The 23736-nt window shown below is 34.9% G+C and overlaps 1 protein-coding gene across 1 annotated transcript in view; it reads left to right on the top strand.

Annotated features, from left to right (window-relative positions):
* The window catches only part of CDH18 (cadherin 18), a 434071-nt gene that overhangs the window by 279353 nt on the left and 130982 nt on the right, over positions 1-23736 (top strand). The window contains exon 6 of the mRNA XM_044657893.1: positions 10277-10530. Coding sequence (XP_044513828.1) covers positions 10277-10530 — 254 coding nt within the window. The remainder of the gene's footprint in view (positions 1-10276; positions 10531-23736) is intronic.

Below are 23736 nucleotides of genomic sequence, written 5' to 3'. Positions count from 1 at the left end.
TATTATTATTATTTACTATATTTATATAGCAATCAGTATTCAATGTGCTTTTATAACTTTAATAACTTTTTTTTGATAACTATTTTATTATGTATCTTCTATGTTCAGAACAGTATGATAGGTTAATTTGTGGTCTGAAAGTAGAGAAAGCACTTGGTTCCCAATCTCTGACTCTCCAAAAATTTGGATCCTTTTGCAGTTTTAGTCCCCTAATGTTCAGAATCTCTGATGACATCATTCAAGATTCTCAAGGATATGAAGCCCTTTGGTACAAGTTTTCTGGTACTTCTTTTGTTCCTGGAGCTCAACATCTCTTATTTTTTTAAAGTTCATTACCCATGCCTTTATGACTGGATCCTTAGGATCTAAATTGAATCAAACTAGCTTCTTAACTTCATCCCAAGGGTAAAGAGTATGAAGTATATTCAGAAGATTCCCTGAACATAGAACAATCAATATGTATTTTTATACATTTGGGTTTTTCTTTTCTCTTTTTCCCTATGCCAATAATTAAATTAATTACTCTTCCCATATTTCCTTTTTTCTGTCAAGGAAACTACTCTCCCACTAGTCACACATTCTTCATTTCTTTCCTGGAGTTTTGTAGTAGCTTATTAAATTAATTCCATACCTTTAATCTCTTCCCTCTACAATCCTTCCTACTCATTGCTACCAAAGTAATAGACCTGAAACACTGGTCTGAAAATGTGATTTTTCAAAATGAGTAATTTTTCAACATTGTCCAACTCTTCAGATCACCATTTGAGGTCTTCTTGGCAAAGATATTGAAGTGGTTTGCCATTTCCTTCTTCAGGTCATTTTAATGATGAGGAAACTGAGATAAAGAAAGTTGTTATTTTCCCACGTTCGCATAACTAATAAGTCTTTGAAGCCAGATTTGAACATAAGGATAGGAGTCTTCCTGACTCTGGGCCTGGCACTCTATTCAGGGTACTACCTAGTGAACATATATAAGTTTAACCTCTTGCTTAATAAGCTTAAATGGCTTCCCGTTTTGTCTAGGATCAAAGATAGGTACAGCTATTTGGTATTGAAAACTGTCAGCCTAGGCTTATTATAAATTGTTTTTTAAAAATCAAACTGTATTTTTAAAATTAGCAATGGCATTCCTTTTCTCCCTCACATCAACTTCCAGTGAGAAAAAGAAAAAAAAAAACCTCTTGTATGTCTCCAAATATGTATTTATATCTGCACATATAATATATATGTGTATATTTGTATATAATTTTAATGTACGTGTATATACATATATTATGTAAACAAAATTCATACCTTGGAAATGTGGAAAATAGAAATATTTCAATCTCTACACTGAATTTAAAACCTCTCCTTCCAGAGGTAGATTATGTGGTTAGTCATCAGTTCTCTGGAATAATTTTCATACATTGCATAGATAAGAATTATTCTCTTTAAAAGTTTTAATTATTATTTTTATAATATCTTTTCTATTGTATAAATTGTTTACAAATGAAAATGCCCACTTTACTTTGCATCATTTCATGCAAGTTTTATCAGGTATCTCTCAAAATATCCCTTTTATCATTTCTTATAATATATTAGTGTTCTATCAAATTCATATAATAGAACTTCTTCAGTTCTTCCTTAGTTTTTTCTTCTTTTCCACATAGAAAGAGCAGCTATAAATATTTAATCTAATACATACATATAAAATACATACAATATATTCCAAACATATAATTAAATGTGTGTATATGTTCTTTTCTTCTTTCATTTCCTTCTTTAGGTCATACACTTAATAATAGTATATCTGAGGAAGCATAGTTCCAAAATGTACTGATGAGCCTGTTTTCTCATTGCCTCTCCAGAATTTTCCAGTGCCAATTTAATGAGTATGAGATATAACCACAGATGTGTTTTAATTTGCCTTTTTTTCAAATCAGCTATTTAGAGCAACTTTTCCTCCATATATCTTTTGTTAACCTGAATTTCCTTCCTTCTTGGAAAACTTCCTGCTCATAACCTTTGACCATTTATCAATTACTCCTATTCATGCACTCTATTCCCCAACCAAAATGTATTCTTTTTTTCTGTTCTTCACATGTCATGACATTCTATCTCTTTTCTCTGTTATATAAGACAATGACTATTCTAAATTCCTAGGATATACTTTCTCTTCCCATCTTACTTTTTAGAATTCCTTTTTTATGTCATGACTCACAACAAGACCCACTTTCAGACAATAACTATCCTGATCTCCTCCCAACTTCTATTGAATTACCCCTCAAAAAATGTCTATGTGTATTTTGTAGGTATCTAGATGTGCATACATTCATTTCCCTTGTTAGAAAGGAAACTTCTTCAAGTTGTGTGCTATTTCACTCTCATCCTCAGAACCAAGCACAAAGATTGGCATTTATTTGACATTTGATAAATATTCATTGATTGATGGATGGTCAAATTTAGGAATAAGTCTAACAGAAAATTCAAGTGCAAATTTGAATCACAACTTTTTATGCACTATATTTTTATGGTTTCCTTCGGTGCTTTGAAAATCACTCAGAAAACTATTTTCCAGCAGTTGAGCTGAGAATATAGTCAATTTGAGGAAAGGATGTGTGATGAAGGAGAAAAAAAGGTGTTGACTCTTTTCTGCACTCCATGACTCTAAAAGAAGGACTCCTGTGATGTGTGCTTTTTAAGACAGTGCTTGTTGGTTTTAACAGTGTTGAGAAGAGAAGTAATGAGGATATTCCTACGGTCTTAGAAAGTAATGTTGTGATAATAAATGCTGGCTCTTGACCTAGAATTAAGTACATCAATTTTCAGTTAGAATCTGTTTAACCTATACATTTCTGATTTTCCTCTGAGATGAATAATAATTTCTATGAGTTTATGTTTTCCTTTAAAGTATTCCTTTGATGTTTTTATGACAGTTCAGTTTATGGCTATAAATCCTATACATCTTTTCCCCTCTTATTTCTTTAATTACAACATTTTCCCTGTTGTAAATGAACATGATTCAAAAACTATACTTTGCTTCAGAGAATTTAACCTTCCCATGATACTGATTTAGGAGACTGGAAGAGAATGAGACAGTCTTTTAAAATCCTATTCAGTGTTTAATCTCTGTTGTAGCTCACCTTGGCCAGCAAAGCAGAACAGCTAATCTCCCTGAAGATCAGAATCATTGCTGTTCTATAAATCTGCTAGCAAGAATTCTTTAACTAACTGTTCATATCATTCCTTCATCAGAAAACTGTCAAGTTTCAACTCACTAATCCCTAGCATGGAACATTCCATCTGTACATTGATAATCAAAATTCTTTGGTTAGCAGAACTTGACTATTCAGGAAAAAATATATGAGTATGATCATATTCCTCAATCAGGAACCTATGCCATACAAATTCAGTGAACATTATTTATATGTTTACCATGCATTAAGTCCTATGCCAAGAAATAGGGCTAAAAGGAAAGACAGATACGGTCCTTAAAGAATCTCGCATTCTAATTGAGGAGACTAAATACAACAAGCAACTAAATTCAATAAACAACTACCTATTGTACTGTCCTTGTTCTGAAGCCCAGAAAAAATAGCTCTCTAAAATACAGTATGGTGTACAAGATTTGGCCTTCAGCAAAAGATTCTTTATGGAAACCAGTGGAGTATACTCACCATCACGTCTAAGTATCCTTTTGGTACTTCTCACTTCTCCTCCCCAAACTGCTATTTTCAGGGCTCAATGTACAATTTGGCTTTTATTTTCTATTAACTTCCTCATACTTTCCTTATAAATTATGGAATAGTTCTTCTCAAGAAGAGGGTTAATAACAATAAACTAATGATAACAACCACGTATGTATAGTGTTCTAAGGTTTACAATGCACTTTCCTCATACCAGCTTTATTAAATAGATAGTACTTGTGTTATTATCTACATTTTATGGACCAGGAAACTGAGTTTCACAGAGGTTAAATGACTTGCCTGGAATCACACAACCTTTAAATATTGTCACCAAAACTCCAGCATAGATCTTGTGATTCCAACTCCATGACTTTCACTACAAAAATGCATAAAGACTTAGCCCAAGTTTTTCTTTGAAAAATCTATTTCTCACTCTATTATTAATAACCCTTTGTCAGATAACATCTATCTGGAAAGACATGTTCTTACTGCTCATCAGTTTGCAAAGGCATGAGCCTGTGACGAGAGATCATTTCTGGCTATCTTAAATATTTAATTAACCATTTTGAACAAACACATACTTTCACTATAGCAAAGCATACCCCTTTGAAACTAATGATATTATGAAACATTTCAATGAGTTAAGCCATTAATACGTAGTTATCTACATTCATAGGCATCTTTTTTTTCTTCCAGAAGTATATTTTTGCCATTATGAAAATTAAGTATTTATTGAAATACATTCTTAGAGGACTATTGTTGAGCCTTTTTTTTGCTAAATGCAAAAATAGGGGGGCTAATTGTGAGCTTAATATACATGATATTCAGGATACCAAAATCTTGGAAAATAAATGATTGAGTTTTGTGAAAGTCATAGCATTACATTCTTACTTATTAATATATTAATCAATATTTTAAAGCATCTACTATGTGCCTGACAGAGTATTAAAAAAAAGATAAAAAATAAAAAGTCCATGCTTTAAAGCAGTCATCGGGAAAGATTGCATGCAAAAGATTACATAAGCAGTTTAAGGAACTAAATAATTCTAAGAAGTAGAAGTGAAGAGAGAGTTCATTCCAGGTACTGGGGCACTAATGTGGGCTAAGTCTCTGAGATAAAAGGTGGAGGATCATAAATCTAATAATTTTTTTAACAAAAGTTAGTTTAAAAAGTTAGCACTCAAAAAATCTCAATGTTCTATTTACATGGATTTCATAATGGTTTTGAGATACCAAAGAAGTCAATTAAGTGTAGGGTGAAAAGGACTGCATCACACAGTGAAATAGAATGGAGGGGATTGAGTTGGAGAGCCCATTGCAGGAAGAGTGACAAAATAATCCTCCAGTCCTTTAATTTTCCAAAGATGGACAATGTAATATTTTTAAATGTATAAGGATTGCAATCCATCTTCACCATATATGCATATATGCAAAAAAGGAAATTCAACTTTCTTGCTAGAGCATTGAACATTCTTTGTTTACAAAGATGCATACATGAAGTTTTCCTCCAGCATTCCACCATCTAAAAAGGGGAGAGAACACTTAATTTGAGCAAAGGAAAATCATTTTTTAATAGCCATGTAAGGATTCCCATCATGGTACAAATTGTTTTCCCCAATGGTGCATCCATAGTACCAGTTTGAATGTAAAATTACTATGATACTATGCCTTTAAATTTTCTTTGCTTGCTAAGTTTGTCCCCTTTGCTATGCTGTAGCTAGAAGAAAAATGGCTGATGTCTGATTCAAACAGAGGCTTTTTCCCCCCTTTGGAATTATTTAGGTACTTTACCTAAGCTGGCTCTACCAAAATTATAAGAGAACCTCTCCCATAATTGTAATAATAATGAGAGCCAAGTTGCCACCATTATGATACAGGGGTGATAGAGTCTATAACCATGAGACTTTCTTCTAGCTCTCCCCTCCTCCAAAATATACACTGGGAGACTTTAAGGGGGTGTCACCCCGAAACTGGATGACCGTGCTGCCCCACAGGAGTTGGGAACAAGGCTTCTCTATAAGATGAAGTATTGGGTACCCCAATCAGATTCTGAATGAGGGCAGGGTTTACACAAGCCTTCCCCAGAGGTCAGTCAACTTCACAGAGCGTGGTCTGGTGCCAAGATGGAGGCAGCCAGACCAAGCTGTGATTTCCTTACCCCTCATTGTCTCTGAGGCTCTCTGGAATGCTATCTCACTAATGAATGGCTTTTATTAATTTCAATTTAGGAATTGGGGAAAGGGATAAAGGGAAGAGGGATTTTGGCATGCTCTCTTCTCTATTTCTATGAGGTCTGTCACTCAGGTGGTAACCTTTGGGGTTCCCACTCCTAAGCGTGTCCCGCCCCTTCTCCTTCTGTTTCTGTTTCTAACCTTCTCTATAATTGTAAGTTAGACAGGAAAGGGTCTATCAGCAAGGTTGGATAATGGGGAATGGAGCCTAAGAGATCACTCCCAAAATGGAGTCCCAAAACTTAGCTAACTCATTGGTTGAAGTCTCAATGGGTGAGAAGCAATGGGATGCCTTTGATCAGGGAATCAGGGTTTCAATGTCCAAAGAAAGATCCTCAGGAAGCCCTCAAGACTGGATTCAAGCTGAGATGTCCACCTCCTATCCTCACTCAGTCCTCTGCCAGAAGTCCTCCCCTCTCCTTCTTCCTCTGGAGAAACCCCCAGAATTCCCTCTGGTCTCAACTGTCATTAACTGTCACCAACCATCAGTCACTCCTTCTCTGGCTCCTTCTGTCCCATCCCCCTTGCACAAATTCCATTCTTACAGCCATGATGTTTGAAACTCTTTGGGATCAAATCAGAATAAAGCCACAGAATTCTCTATCTCATATGGTATTTCAAATATCTAGTTGCACACCTGACCAATATATAGAGATTTTTAAAAGCTCAGCATAATTATAGAAATCGTAGAAATGATTTATGAGAAACAATTAAAAAGTCCCAAATATCTACAGCTGGCTGAGTAATGACTGATGGAAAAGATAATAACAATCTACAGCTATTTGAAAGGTATAAATATTTAGAAGGAGAAAATTATTTTGTAAGTTAGAAAGAGCAATGGTATGTAAAAGTAATTACTAAGAGTAATAGCAGAAATTAAGAAACAGAAAATGAAAGTTGAATATTGAACTTTAAATCTGTGAGTGAGCTATACTGGATTGCTGAATAGAATCCAAATAAAAGTAGGGAAGTTCCATTGCTTGGGAAATTTAAAATTATATTCAAACAAGCTGTGCTAACAGGGTAAGATGAGCTAAAGTCTTTGAGTCTATAGAGCCAAAGGAATTAAGAAAAAAACTATTAAACTGCAAGCTAAAACTAATGAAAGTTTCTATTTTATTTCATTCTTTATAATATCTGCATTTCATATTATTCAACAGAGGGAAATATGAACATTTTGATATTCAAGATTATTTACATTGCTTAGGATATTAATAGTATTTACATTTTATAAAGTTTGTGACGAGCTTTCCAAATATTATCTTATTTTATCTTCCCCACAACCTTGTGAAATAGATGCTATTATTGTCCTTGTTTTCCTCATTCCTCAGAGGAGGAAAGTGGGACTGTGATAGCTTAGTGACTTGCCAAGGGTCACAGAACTAATAAACATCTTGGACCACATTTGAACCTAAGTCTTTATGACTCATCATTATATCCACTGCACTATCCTGCTACCTAATATTAATATTAATCTTCCCATCATGATTTATTTTCATATCACCATCTTAAAAATAATGAAGAATTTTAATTTTTTGTACTTTTTTAAGGCAAAAAAGAAAAAGACATAAAAAGTTATTTATATTGCTCATTATTCTTATCCTCAGTGGTAAATATACAATTTTACTTTATTCCATTTATGTCTAAAAAGAGCTAAGCAAGTGAAGAAAAAAATAAAAATTTACCAATTTAGAATAGCACAAGTATCCTTCTAGCCTATTATCTAAAATACTAACTTTATTTATTCATTCATTTATCTATATTTCTATCTATCTATCTATCTATCTATCTATCTATCTATCTGTCTGTCTCTCTGTCTCTCTGTCTCTCTGTCTATCTTTACTGAATTAAAAATGTTGAGTGTTGCTCAATTTCCCAGCTGGATATTGGAGAATAGATAGCAAATTCAAAGTATCTGCTAATTTATCTGCTCATTCAAAGTCCTAAGATTTCCATAGTTTTCTAAACATTTGGAAAACTCTTGATGAGAAAATTCATGGTATCAGTGGAGTATGACCTGTTCTTCTATGGGCAATTTCTGGGACTATTTATTTCCTGGACTTCCTTACCAGTATTAGAGGAGTAAAGAGGAAATAAGACAATTAACCTGTTTTATACTCTTTTTTTTCACTTTCACCTCCAAATTAGAGAGTAGGTAAATCAGCTATTTAGGACAATCTACCAACACTACTTGCTGCATCAATAAGTATATCACTATGGGTCTTATACTGTAAATTCATATTTAAAGTGTCTGTTCAGACTTTTCACATTACTAAGGAAAAAGCTTTAGTATCCTAAAGTCTAAAGCTATGAGTATCATTTTCTTTCTTTTTTCCATTTAAATTTATTTAGAATATTTTTTCCATGGTTACATGATTCATATTCTTTCCTTCCCCTCTTCCCTCCCAGAGCTGAAAAGCAATTCCACTGGGTTATACATGTATCATTATTCAAAACCTATTTCCATGTTATTTCTATTTTCAGTAGAGTGATCTTTTAACATCAAAACCCCAATCACATCCTCATCAAACCACATAGTGCATCATATGTTTTTCTAATGTGTTTCTGTTCCCACAGTTCTTTCTCTGCATGTGGATAGCATTCTTTCTCATAGGTCCCTCAGAATTGTCCTGGATTCTTGCATTGCTGCTAACAGAGAAGTCCATTATGTTCTATTATGCTACAGCATATCAGTCTCTGTGTACAATGTTCTCCTGGATCTGTTCCCTTCACTCTGCATCAATTCCTGGAGTTCATTCCAGTTCACATGGAATTCCTCCAGTTCATTATTTCTTTTGGCACAATAGCAGTCCATCACCAACATATACCACAATTTGTTCAGCCATTCCCCAATCAAAGGACATACCCTCATTTTCCAGGTTTTTGCCACCACAAAGAGCATGGCTACAATTTTTTTACAAGTCTTTTTCCCTATGATCTCTTTGGGCTACAAACCCAGCAGTGGTATGGTTAGGTCAAAGGGCAGGCATTCTTTTAGCACCCTTTGGGCAAAGTTCCAAATTGCCTTCCAGAATGGTTAGATCAATTCTGTAATGCGGATAATTTGAGGAAAGGTGGGTGGTAAAAGGGGATTTTGAAATGAGGTTGTCAGGGACTTGCTAGGTAGGTAATCTAGGTTACAGATAGGCTTGAATAAGGAGATTCAGGATATAATATGGGATGAAGTCAGGGAGTATATCACTGAAGGAACAAGATCTTCAGGGAGAGGGAGAATTAATCTAAACAGGCAAAGACAGCAGGGCTTATAGACTAGGACTCAGACTTAAACACAAACTGAGGGAAATAGACTGAACTGAAATTAACTACAGGCTTTAGTTAATTTCACAGGAAGGGACTTGTTTCGAAGTTATGCCTTCCTTCAAGATGGATACCCCGGCTTCCCTTCAAGCCCAGAGTATGTTAGTTCTTTCCCTCTTCTTCCCTCTCTTAATAAGTAACTGACAAATTATACTAATAGGTCTGTTGAAACACAAAAGGGTTTATTATCTTTAAAGGATGATTTGTCAGGAAAGTGGATTGAGGAAACCCTAACAGTTGTCTCAGGAACCTCAGGTGGGGGAAGGGAGGCAGAGATGGAGTCTGAGCAAGGACCTGCCTTAACTCAGTTTACAAGGTGCTCTTGTTATCTAAAGGGAATAAATGATGCCTGACTACTTTCTTTATATACAATACTGTCAAATTATAGTTAAACCCTACACAGATTTGAACTCCTCTCTAATTACTCTCCTTATTAACTCCACAGACATATAAGGTAAGGGAAGGAAGTTAGGAAATAATAAAGGAAATGAAGATACAAAGGGTTTATCTAAAGTAACAATTCTTAAATAAATATTTCAAAGCTAGGCTAAATTTCAATTCTACAGATAAGTAAGGAAGCAGCTCAGCAGGTCTGAAACTCTCTCCACGAGATTCACAAACCAACTGACTTTTCTCTCTCAAGATTCCAAACCCCTAACTGATTACAGAACTCAGCCAAAGCTTGAAAAAACTATCATGACCCCCTCTCTCTATACTACATTTCACAACTCTACCAGCAGTGTATTAACATCCAGATTTTGCCACAACACCTCCAACACTTATTATTTTCCTTTGCTACCAGACTGGCCAATCTGCTAGGTGTGAGGTGGTACCTTAGAGTTGTTTTTATTTACATTTCTCTAATCAAGAGAGATTTAGAACACTTTTTCATGTGCTTGTTGATATTTTTGATTTTTTCTTTTTATCTGAGAACTGCCTATTCATGTCCTTTAAGCATTTGTCAATTGGGGACTGTCATTTTCTAATGGAAGGAGAAAGTCTAAGTTTGGCAACTTAATTCAAATCACTAGTGAAAGCTGAAATTCTCTTTTGTTTCCATAGCCACTGAACTATGAAAAGAAGAAGTCCTATACCCTCAACATAGAAGGAGCAAATACACATCTTGATTTCCGATTTTCTCACTTGGGCCCATTTAAGGATGTCACCATGTTGAAGATCATCGTGGGAGATGTTGATGAACCACCACTCTTTTCGATGCCTTCCTATGTTATGGATGTTCATGAGAATGAGAAGATTGGAACAGTGGTTGGCACAGTGGCTGCTCAAGATCCAGACAGTGCTAATAGCTTAGTAAGGTACAGTCAAATGAAGTTATTTCAGTTATTTAAATGTAGTTATAAGAAAGTGGGGTCCCATTGTTCCTCACTCTAAAAAGTAATGCTGTAATATCATTTAATTACTTCTGGTTTATGAATAACTTGATTTGATTAGCCTTGGATTATAAAAAATTAAATGAATATAAAATATATTATTTAAGCACTTAATCTTAAAATCATACATGTAGCTTTTGGGCTTGAGGAAGAAAAATAGATTTCTGAGTATCTATCTATCTATCTATCTATCTATCTATCTGTCTGCTTGTCTGTCTATCTGCTATGCAGGAATTAAGGAGAATAATTCAGTTATTTGGCATTTACTAAAATAGCTCATCATAAAGGGGAAGGAAAAGAATGTAATAAGAATATATTTCACTATGAAAATGTATCTAAAACCTCTGAGAGAGGGGAAAGTGACAGAGGAAGACTAACAATGGGAGCACCTGACCTCTCCAATTAGACATGATAGTTAAATGAGAAAGGTCTCAACATTTTTAAAATTAGTGGTTCTCTCATCACAAGAATAAATTTGTTTTCTCAAACAGTCTACTCCTGGGAAACCTCTTTGTTATATTATGGGGAAGAAGAAAAAAAAAGGTAATTTTGATACCCTTCTGAAAGTGGCTTTATACTACCTACAAATTTCATTCCTAGTACTATATGTTATCATCAATAAATAAATATAAATATCCTGGATATGTCCCTAAAATCATCCTAACTGTTGTGAATAATGACCAGTGAAAAATGAATTTTATAGACGGGGAACAAGTCATTTTTAGAAAAGAAAAGTTTATTCTGAAATCAAATGTCTTGTTAAATGTTGCATATTTGCAAGAAATTTTTCTTTCTGAGGAAGAAAAAAGTTTTTGGAGTTAAATGATTATATCTATAATTGATAAATATCGTAAATTTTTTACCCTCTGTCTTAGAATCAATACTGTGTTTTGGCTCCAAGGCAGAAGAGTGGTAAGAGCTAGGCAATGGGGGTTAAGTGACTTGCCCAGAGTCACACACCTGGAAAGTGTCTGAGGACAGATTTTAACCTAGGACCTCCAGTCTCTAGGTCTGGCTCTCAATCCACTGAGCTACCCAGCTGCCCCTAGAAAATAGTATTTCAATCTATTGGTTTATGAGTTTTTATTGAATACTTTTTTGATTAGTGCTTTGGAGAATATTGAATTATAAAAAAGTCCTAACAGAATCTTTCAAAAATCTAACTGAAGAGATAAAGACATATATAAAACAATAAAGCAATAGAAAATCATATATATAATCAGCCCCTAAAGTTTATAGTACATAATCTTATGGGGAAACACTTGTGGGTAACTTAAATATTACTGGGTTTAGAGAAAGGGGAGAAGGAGAACTGTTTGGACAGGGATAATAGACTGGAAATAACAAACTGGGGAAACACAAACTCCACCAAAGTACAAGGAATGGGACATTATGGATTGGCAGTTGATACCAACTGCTACCACAGATCCACCTAGCCTGGGAGTCAGTGAAACTAACAAGTGAGTCGATTGGGACCAAAGAATTATAAAATACAGATTTAATACAACTATAGGATTAGAGATGATGGCAGAGGTTACACTTAACCTAAAACACTAAGGACCAAATTCAGGGTTAAAAGTTGAAGTTCTTGGAAATCCCTACCCTACACTAAACAGGCAGCTGAGACACAAGGGACAAATGGGATCTCATGTAGATGGTCAATATTGATCTTGATCAGAAGTAGTCCAAGTATACTCAAAGAGCACAGGGACCAGCCAAATAACTCTTCAGAGAAAATCAGGGCGATTGGCTTTGCTTGTCCACTAAGCAAGTCAGAAATCTCAACCTCTACTCCTTAATCCTGGTAGTTTAAGGTCCCAGGTATTGCTTAGAAATCCCCCCAAAATCACAGGTCTCTCAGGTCAGTGATTTCTCAACTCTTTCAAAACCCCAACTGCCTTTTAGAGTCCATGGTGTTCCAGGTTGGACTCTCAGTTCCTGCCTGCCTTTCTAAACTTCCAAAATGCTTTAAAACCTATTTCCCTCTTACAACAGTACCAGTATTTCCAAAATTATTAAAAACTAGACCACTTAAGGCTTCTTAGAAGATACATGATTTGACCTAGGCCATTTTGATGGATGAGAAGGAAAGGGGAGGCTATTCAAGATGAGGGACCAAATAGAGAAGCAAAAATTAGAAGGGAATAAAGAAACCCAGCAACTGGATGAAAACTGAGAAGTAAAATGATAACACAGGGTAGAACCAGATTACTGAGTTATTATGAAAGTCAAGGATTTCATGTGCTAGGAAATAGAGAGTCATCACAGCTCCTGTGATGTAGAGCATCCATGTAGATCAGGTTCATGATAAAAGTAGTGTTTCAGAAAGATTGATTTGGCAGCAATATACATAATAGATCAACTTTAGGGAGAAATGAGAAACAGAGAAGCCAATGACTAAAATATTATAATTCTCCAATTATAAGTATTTAGGCTCTAGGCATAAGGAAAATCGAAAAGAATAAAGAGATCTGAGTGGTATTTTAAATGAAAAACCAGAAGGGAGCAGCTGGGTAGCTCAGTGGATTGAGAGCCAGGCCTAGAGACGGGAGGTCTTAGGTTCAAATCCGGCCTCAGACACTTCCCAGCTGTGTGACCCTGGGCAAGTCACTTGACCCCCATTGCCTACCCTTACCACTCTTCCACCTATAAGTCAATACACAGAAGTTAAGGGTTTAAAATAAAAAAATAAAATAAAAATAAAATTTAAGGGGCAGCTGGGTAGCTCAGTGGAGTGAGAGTCAGGCCTAGAGACAGGAGGTCCTAGGTTCAAACCCGGCCTCAGCCACTTCCCAGCTGTGTGACCCTGGGCAAGTCACTTGACCCACATTGCCCACCCTTACCAATCTTCCACCTATGAGACAATACACCAAAGTACAAGGGTTAAAAAAAAAAGAAAAAAAAAAGAAAAACCAGTAGGCCTTGGGAACAAATTAGATATGGATCATACTTGATAGAGAACATATCATTTTTTTCTTTTTTGAAACCATCACCTTCTGTCTTAGAATTGATACTAATTAATGATTCTAAGGCTAAGAAATTGAGGTTAAATGTCTTGCCAAGGGTCACACAGCTAGGCAATGTCTGAGGTCAGATTTGAACCCAGGTGCTCCTCACTCCAGATTTCCAAGTCACTTAGCTCCCCTTCTCTAACATTTCTTAAAGCAAAATAATATTCCATCACAATCATGTGCCAAAACTTGGCATATTACAATTCTTTGCCAAAACAAAAGGAGCCATTATGAATAGTTTTATACCTATAAGTCACTTTCCTTTTCCTTTGATCTCTTTGGGCTACTAATCTAGTCATTATATTATGGGTTCAAAAGGTAGGCACAGCTTTATACACCTTAGGGCAGGGGTCGGCAACATATGGCTCTCCAGCCATATCTGGCTCCACCTCCCAACCTGCCAGTCCGGGCAGAGCCCCAGGATGTGCCCCATATTCCATCGCCTTTCACCTCAATTCCTCCTCCTTCCACAGGTGTTAATGGCTCTAATGGCCAAAAAGGTTCCTGACTGTTGCCTTAGGGCATGGTCCCAAATTGCTTTCCAGAATAGTAGGATCAGTTCACAACTCCACTAACAGCTCATTCATGATTTCAGATAGGTGTGAGGGGGTACCTCAGATTTGTTTTAATTTTTCTTTATAGTGATTTAGAGAATTTTTCATATGACTATATACAGCTTTGATTTCCTATTCTGATTTGCTTATTCATATCCATTTATCAATTGGGGAATGGCTCTTATTTTCAAAATATGCAGTTCCATATGTATTTGAGAAATGAGATTTTATAAGAAACTTACTATAAAAATTTTATACTACTTCATTACTTATAGTTCCTTTTAGGAAAAAGTAGTTTCCCTGATTATTTCTTTTAATTAAGTCTATTTTTGCTATGTTTAATCTGAGATCATAATTTCTACCCCATCTTTATTTATTTCAGCTAAATTTTAGATTTTGCTACAGCCTTTTATTTTAATTCTGTGTCTCTCTTCCATGTGTGTCTCATTTAAACAGCATATTGTTGGATTCTTATTTCTAATCCATTCTTCTGTCTGTTTCCAGGTTATGGATGAACTCATCCCCCTCTTTTCTATTAACCCTTCACCCTCCTACTTCCCATCTGGGTAATTTACTTTTCTATACACAACTGAGTGTGTATCTATATTCTTCCCTCTTTTAGCCAATACCAATGAGAGTGAGATTAAACATTGCCTACCACCCTTCTCATTTTCCTCTCCAATATAATCATTCTTATTTATGTCTTTTAAGTGAGAAAACTTTCCCATTCTCCCTTTCCCTTTCCCTTTCACCCAGTGATTCCCTCTTTTTCACCCTTCATTTATTTCTGGACATAATTTCAGTATAAATCAACTCTATGTAGTTTCTTGAAATTGGATGCCTAGACTATTCCTTTGATCATGCTTTCAGGTAGCCCAAAAATTCTTAAATTATCTATCTTAAATTTATTTTACAGGTAAATCATTTTTCTGATGAGTTATTTACTTCTACTTTTTCTTTTCACTTTAAAAATCATTTCTTGGTGTCTCATGGAATCATTAGTTTTCACTTGCCCAATTCTAATTCTTTTCAACTTCTGATGAATATAGCATAGTCTTGTGCTATTTGAGTTTCTTATTCTTTGTATTAAAATGTCTTTTCTCTGGTAGTTTTCAGAATTTATTGTCAATGGAATTGTTAAATTTTATCAGCTTGTCTCAGAATGTGCAGCACCAATTTGCTGTTTTGTTTTTGTTTTTCCTGGAGGTAATCTGCAGATTCTTTTGGTTACAACTTTATTTTCTAATGTTCGGAATTTCTAGGCAGATTTCATGTATTGTTTCTTACAGTATGACATTGAGGTTGTTTTTTTTAACTTGCTAGGTTCTTCTTGGAGACTATAATGCTTTTTTTTTAAACCCTTAACTTCTGTGTATTGGCTCCTAGGTGGAAGAGTGGTAAGGGTGGGCAATGGGGCTCAAGTGACTTGCCCAGGGTCACACAGCTGGGAAGTGTCTGAGGCCAGATTTGAACCTAGGACCTCCCATCTCTAAGCCTGACTCTCAATCCACTGAGCTACCCAGCTGCCCCCCGAGACTATAATTCTTAAGTGGACTACAAATCTCAATTTCAAGATCAATTTGATTGACTTATATAGAGATAATTTTTTAAATGTTATTGCTGCCTTTTCTTTTTTTTTTTTTTTGATGGGTTCAAATTTTCTTACTGTCAACTATTTCTGTTTTGCAAGTGTTAAATTCTGTTTCTACAATACTTTTTCCCCCTTGTTTAAATCATTCAGGAATAACTTGCTATGGTTTCATGCTCTTTTACAGACCCTTCATGATCCATCCTATGACTCACAAGTTGTCAGTTGATTTTCTTTTGTTTCACAATATTTATTCATAAACATCTGGACTCATTTGTCTGATCTAGGGCTATATTCCCTTCCATTACTAATACCATTCCTATTCCTATTCTCTAGTTATATTCAAAGTTTTTATCTCTGTTTTTTCCTCCCGTGAATTTTGGTAATTTTAGTCTTTCCACCTTATATTCCTATCACTTAATTACTGACTCCTGGTTTTTTGATATCAGTTTCTCCTGGGGCTGGATAGAGGGGAAAAGTAATCTCCTATGCTGGGTAATTCATATTACACTGGCCTAGGTCTTTGCTCCAATGACTTCTGGAGTAACAAAACTGCCCACAGCTAGACACCAGTCTCCTTTCCTTCAGGACTGGTATAATGTCATACATACACTATTTTCTTCCTTTTTGTTCTTTTTCTTTAGCTGAGAATTACGGTAGCACAGAGTGCTATACTAACTGTACTTCTAACATGGAATTCAAACTAGAGAAAACTTCTGCCTTTGTTTTTCTATCTCAGTGTAAGGAAGGAGGAGTGATTTATACAGAAGGAAATTCTAGTTTGAAAATGCTGCAAGAGCATTTGAATATTTTAGGGTAAGGAAACACCAGGTGCTGAGAGAAGTTATAAGATGAGACACTATAGTTTGTAGGTTCAGAGACCAGGAACTGGACTAGGAAGGGATTACTGAAAGTATAGGAGGATTGCATAAAATATTGAATAAATTAATCAAATCTAGATTATGCTCTTTAGCAAAAACATAATCATCAAAGGGAAGAATAAACTCAAACTCAGAATATAATGGTAGTGAGGCAGCCTGTCTTATGATGTGTAATATGGCTTTTTATAATTACTTTAAACATGCTTTCTTTTCCCTCTTAAGATCTAAGATATCTGTGGACTGGTACTACCTCTGGCTTGGTATATCACCTTAGTATTCATGGTTTCATGACCCATTCTCTGCAAAGAGTAGTTGCTCATCAAAATATCTGAATGAATTTCACTCCCTTTCTAGACTTCCTGATTAGTTTCCACCCACCCCCATACACTTAATGAAAATTTTGTGCTATCTCCAATTGCCCATTGTTTGATTTGTCCAAGCTTTTCATCCTGTTCTCCCCTTTACCCTTTGATCTTTACTTCAGCAAAACTTGTCTATTCCTTGTCTTATTATTTTAGGCCTTGATTTTTTTTTAATTTATGAAACACTGAAAAATAAATACATTCAAAATTATTAATGGCTGAGAATACAGATTTTATATAAATTTTATAATTAAAACCAGTTGTCTTAATTCAAAGATATGAATTTCTAATAGTGGAGATTGTGGGCATTTTTATAAGCTGATGGGGAAGATAAATGGTATACAGCAGTGCCCTTCAAATTATACCTTATAAGCAACCACCTAATTTCCTAGAGTAAGGCCTAATATTCAGAAAATGTTAATTATCATGAGTGATTATTATTAACATAGTAACTAATAATATAGTGCATTGTGATTATAAAACCTGGGGCATACATTTTCTTATTGATACTTCTAGAAACTGTGAAATATATAGTAAAACTATTAATATTTTATCTACAATACTACCACCTTAAATCCAGAGATAAATAAAAGCTATAATGAAGGCTTATCTGGGGTGCATATATTTCCTAAATAATATATTTATACCATGATTTATTTAAGTGGAGAACTATATTATCAGGTAGCTACTGCCCCATGGAACCATTATTTTCCTCAATAATGATTAACTCTATTAAAATAAATGTCCATTGCTTGCCTTTAGTTTCTTTAAAAAAATATATAAGATTAATGCTGTAGGAACCTCATTCAAGCAGAATGAATTCATAGCTATCTTTCACCATAATTATACATAATATTTATTTTTTAAAATTTAATAAGGATTTGTTTATCCTGCAGAAGAGCCCTCGGTGCATATATAAAATAATTAAAAAAAAACATATAACAAACAAAAAATCAAGTCTTTCATTTCCACCTTTCCAGGGGACAAGTGTTTGTACTAATTAAGGAAAATTGTATTGAAGAGATATACCTTTCATTGCACCCTGAAATGCAATTAACTCCAGATTTGTAGTATTGTTAGAGGGAGTTTTAAATCTCTGAAGCATTTGTAGAAAACTCACTGACTCTAGCATTTTTGTAATTCAATTCTGGGAACCATTAGCAGGAATGCTTAGACTTCAAAGAGGATACTCAAGCAAAGATTGGTTCTTTACCAATTCAGATGGGGAACCTGCAATTATGCAACAATAGAGCCATCAAAAAAACATTTTAGTAATTCAGAGCCATGTTGTCTCTCAGTATTGAGGTAAATTTTGCTTTAAAAAATTCAGAGGGAGAAATAGAAGTTAGTAGAACACTAAAGTAGTTACTAAAGACTTGAGCGATCATTTGGATTCAATTCGTCAAGGACTTACTCTGTGCAAGATAGTATCTTGCACATGAAGGCAAAAAAATCCCTGTATTAAAAAAATTGGGAATATAACATGTATATCAATAATTAAATTGAAAGAAATCGGTACATAGAATTAGAAGGCCTAAGTTCAAGTTCCAGCTCTGCTTTTTACCTTTAGTAAACCACTTCCTTTGGTCTTAGTGTATGTATTTTTTAAATGAAGCACTTGGGCTAGATCACCTCTTTAATCTCTCAATTTGTGATTCCCTCTCATAAATAATTTGGGGACATTGAGAATATTTTTTAAGTTACTGTGAAAGAGAAATAAAACAATAGGATTCAAAGTATAGACTATTCAGATGATCAGTGAAGCACAAATAATCCTTAGAAGGATCCCTAAGAATCACAAGAAAATAGTTCTTTTTATTATAAGACCAAAGAAAGTCAAGAAAATTTCAGAGACTCAAACAATTATCAAATATCATTGTTGCTAAATGTTGAATTCAATTCAGCAAAAGATTTGAAAAAGAAATGGCAAGGACCAAAAAAAGACTACCTAAGACAAAAGGGTGTTTAGCATTTACCCCAGGATCCATCATTCAGTCTGCAACTGCTAGTCTGAGATTCCCTTTAGGGTGGATCCACATGGGAACAGATACAAGTTTTGGGGGTCTCCAACTCACGAGCCAAATCTAAAACTTGGGTTTCATCAGGTCCCACCAGGCCACAAGGTTGGGGTCTCCTCCAGATTCCATGTCAAGAAGTAATACGCAGTCATTTCCAAAAGCAAAAGAGGAATGAGAATGTGGTAAATCAGGAAAGGCCTCTGGCACTTGCCCTTGGGTGTGAGGGAAGCAAAAGATTCTACAAGACTGAAATGAGAAGTTGCCATGGAAATTCCACCTCTAGGTCAAAAGGAATGCATTTCAAAATCTAGTTTGGAGAGCAGGGAAGTCCAGTTTGGGATAGAAAGTGTAAGAAGAAAGGTAATATAAATAAATATTCCTGGAAAGAAAGGTCAGAACTATTTTTGAAGGCTTTAAAAACTATACTTTAAAAATAATTATTTTATCCTGTAGCCAATAGGAAGTCATTAAAAAATTTTGGAGTAGATAGGTGACCTGGTCATTTCTGTATTTTAGGAATATAAATTTGGCAAATCTTTTAGGATAGATTGGTGGAGAGAGAGACCAGAAACAGAGAGACCAATTAGGAAGTTAGGAGTATTAGATTATGATTAGAATCCTAGTTTTGGATCTCAACTCCAATATTTTTCCCACGGATCCAATATGTCAATTCTTTCTAATGCATCCTTCCTTCAATGAATTATTATTTTTAATTATTATAATAAATTCTTATATTTCCAGATTATATGTCAATACAATTTTTCAGTTTTCCTTTTCTGATATTTTGCAATCCATGCGCTCTCTCTCTCTCTCTCTCTCTCTCTCTCTCTCTTTCTCTCTCTTCCTCTTCTCTCCTTCACTTCCCTCTCACCTCCCCATGAAGGCAGGTAATATTATATAGGTTGTACATATACTATGTATTTCAATGTATGTCAGGTTATGAAATAATTCACATATTGCTTTCATTAGGGAAAAACTCATAGAGAAAATAAAATCAAGAATACTATGTTTCAATTTATATTCAGATTCCATCTTTTTTTTCCTGAGTCTCACTGACTCCTTGCCTTATGGATAGTAGGGAGGTCATTCACAGTTGACCATCATACATTATTGTTCTTACAAATTAGTTTGTTTTTGTGGAATGTCATGAAACTTCTGCTAAAAAGATACTTGACCTCAAATCCCACTAATTAGCTATTTGACCAAAGTAAAGTTTCTTAACCTCTATAAATCTCTATAAATCTCTATAAATCAAGGAATAATAATACCTTGTCACAGAGTTGTTGTCTTTATTAAAATTGATAATGTATTCAAAACACTTTATAAACTGGAAATCTATATCAATATTTAGTTACTATTATTCAGATACAGTCTATATTGCATGCAAAGAAGCTTTGCATTAACTGATATTCATGAGAAGGGGAGAAAAGACTATCACTATATACATAGGCGGTGTTCATTATTTGCCTTCAGATATAAATGAATTCTTGGTGTATGAGATGCTTCATTTACTACTGTAACAATATTTAGAGCCACTGTTTGGTCCATGGTAGCTGAAACACTTTTTGCCTTTCTTCTCCACTTCAATAAGGCAAAAATTTTTTACATCTTTCTAAGCAAGTCACTAAGTCACCCCAGTGACTTTCCTGAATCATTTCAATCATCCTCAAACTTCTTATAACATCCCCTTCCCATACCTTCTCACTGACAAATCTTACTCATATTTCACTGAAAAAAGAGGCTATTTTAGTAAAGCTCCCACTTCTCCACTTTTCCTTATCTCAAATCATACAGATGATAATCTACACCTTCACCCCTGTCTCACCTAATGATGCATAATGTCTCACTTAATCCTTCTTGTCAAGGTAAATCCCCCTACATCTCCAATTTAGGCCTTTTTATCTTATCTTCTTTACCACATTGCTCCCTCTATCATCACCACATTTTCACTGATTTTTAATCTTTCCCTGTCTACTGATTATTTCCTTGCTAACAAACATGTCCATGTCTCTGCTTTCCTTAAAAATAACCACCTCATTAGTTCCAACAATCCCTCCTAGATATCTAGTATGTCATTTCCCTTTCATAGATTACTCCTTGAGAAAGTTATATAAAATTTGTCCCTTGACTTCTTCTCCACCCACTTTCTTCTAAACTTTTAGCAGTAAGGATTCGAATTTCATTATTCAACTTAGATTTACTTACTCAAAAATTACAAATAATTTCTTAATTGCCATATCTAAATAGATTGTTTGCAATCCTCAATCTTTTTACAATTCTGAAGCTTTTGACAATGTTTTTGAAGATGATCATGCTCTTCTTAATATTCTCTTCACTATAGTTTTTTTTTCCCCTCAAGATTCCTTATCTTAATTCTCCTTCTCTTTGTGTGATCATTCCTCATTCTTCCTTTCTTTGCTGGATCAACTAAGTCATACGTACTAACTGTGGGTATCCCCTAAGGTTCTATCTCAGTGGTTCCCAAACTTTTTTAACCTACCACTCCCCTTTCCAGAAAAAATATTTAGCCCCCCCTAGAAATTATTTTTTTTAATTTTAATAGCAATTAATAGGAAAGATAAATGCACCTGTGGCCATCACCACTCTCCTAGATCGCTGCAGCACCCACCAGGGGGCAGTAGTGCCCACTTTGGGTATCACAGTTCTGTCTAGATCTCCATTTTCTACCTCAAAACTCTCTAACTTAGTGATATTATCAGTTCCCATTAACTTGATTATCATTGCTATACAGGTGATTCAAAACAATATTTATATAGCCCCAGTCTCTCTACTGACCTCTACTCTTACATCCACAAGTGCTCATTAGACATCTAAAATTGGATGTCCCATAGAGATCTTAACATAAATATGTCTCAAACAGAAATTATTGTCTTTCCTCTAAGCCTCTTCCTAGCTTCTCAGTTACTATCAAGGGAATCACAATTTCCCCAGTTACTGAGGCTCAAAAACCATATATCATCATTAATAGCCCAATTTCAGTCATTGTTCATCACTGAATGTTGCCAAATCTTGTATCTCCTGAATATGCCTTATTTTCTACCCAGATATAGCTGCCACCCAGGTACAGACCATCATCATCTCATACTTGCAATTTAGAATAAGTTGCCTTATATCCAATCTCTCCCCTCATCTATATCATCCTCCATTCAGCTGCCAAAGTGATTCTCCAATGGCTTAGGGCTAATCATATCTTATCTCTACCTCCTTTACTCAATAAACTATAATAGTACTGCATGAGTAGAGGAACATTAAAAAAACTTATTTTCTATTTAAGAATCAATACTGTGCATTGGTTCCAAGGCAGAAGAACTATAAGGGGTAGGCAACTGGGGTTAAGTGACTTGACCAGGATAACACAGCTAGGAAGTATGTGAGGGCAGATTTGAACCCAGCACTGTCCATCTCCAGGCCTGGCTCTCTATCTACTGAGCCACTGCTTAGCTGCCCCTAGAGAAACACTTTTAACACTATTCCTTCATTTTTAACTAAAAATGAGATATAGCTATATACTCTTGAAGAGTAAACTTAGAAGAAACCTACTTAAAGCTTGGTAAAATGTCTTATAAGGTATGTTTATATTGTTCAAAATGTGCTATTAAGGCACTCATTTGGTTGGCACATTGTATAGAATATAGTATCTGCAGATGGGAAGACTCATGTTAAAATCTGACTTTAGACACTAGCTGTGTAACTGTACACAAGTTACTAGACCACTGCCTGCCTCAGTTTCCTCTTCTAAAACATCCTGTTAATTATAGCACCTCCTTCCCAGGGATGTTGTGAAATACAATGAGATAGTATTTATAAAGAATTTTGCAAATCTTAGAGCATCACATATATGTGATTATTACTGTTGTTTTTAAGATAAGTTTTAAATTGTTCAAAAGGTTCCCTTTCAAAGGAAATTATATAAGCAAAATGATGGAGCCTCAAGTATTAAAACATATTGCTCTTATCGTTTTAAAAAATATAAATGCAACTTGTAGAATGAGGATATAGGAAATAGTGGACTTTAGATTTTCTCAACTGTTGAATAAAGGATTTGGACTAGAAGTTCCTTCTATTTCTTATGTTGTGTATCTGTGACTACTTGATGTGCAATGCAAACACCTGTAAGAATCCCTATTAGTTGGAATAAAATATAGCTATGGCAGCAATCAGGTTAGCCACCACTGGCATGTTCTTCAAATTTATTAACTTTTTACCTTCTTTTTGAATTAAGTGAGAAGCAGCTCAGAGGGGGAAAAAAGAAAGCTACAGAAACTATGACACTGCTGAACACAAAAAGTTAATCAATAGATTTGAATATTTATAAAGCACTAGCACCAATTAAGTAAAATAATCTCAGTGTTACTTTATTGGCAGAGGAGAGGTATCTCCAATGTAGAGATTCGGCAGGGAAGGTGTTTTGTGGAACTGAAGAGCGGTCCAAAGTTTTTAAAATATAAAATGAAAATATACTCAGGGTAGAGTTACGTAATTAGGCTGAAAACATATGATGATATCAGAATGTGAATAGATGAAGATCCAAAACCTTTACTTGGTGGGTCATTGTCGATCAGATGACTTCACTGCCAAAATAGTGTCTGAGTTACAGAAGTCACAACAGGCATGTAGGGAGAGATTCTGATCATAAGAAGAGAAATTCAGTAGAGTAGAAGGAGGAGGGATGGAACTCAGAGAGCAAGGGATTATG

This window comes from Gracilinanus agilis, chromosome 1 (assembly GCF_016433145.1).
Source record: "Gracilinanus agilis isolate LMUSP501 chromosome 1, AgileGrace, whole genome shotgun sequence".
NCBI classification, from domain to species: Eukaryota; Metazoa; Chordata; class Mammalia; order Didelphimorphia; family Didelphidae; genus Gracilinanus; species Gracilinanus agilis.
Note: the sequence above shows the minus strand (reverse complement) of the source record. Positions and strands in the feature narration are given on the sequence as shown.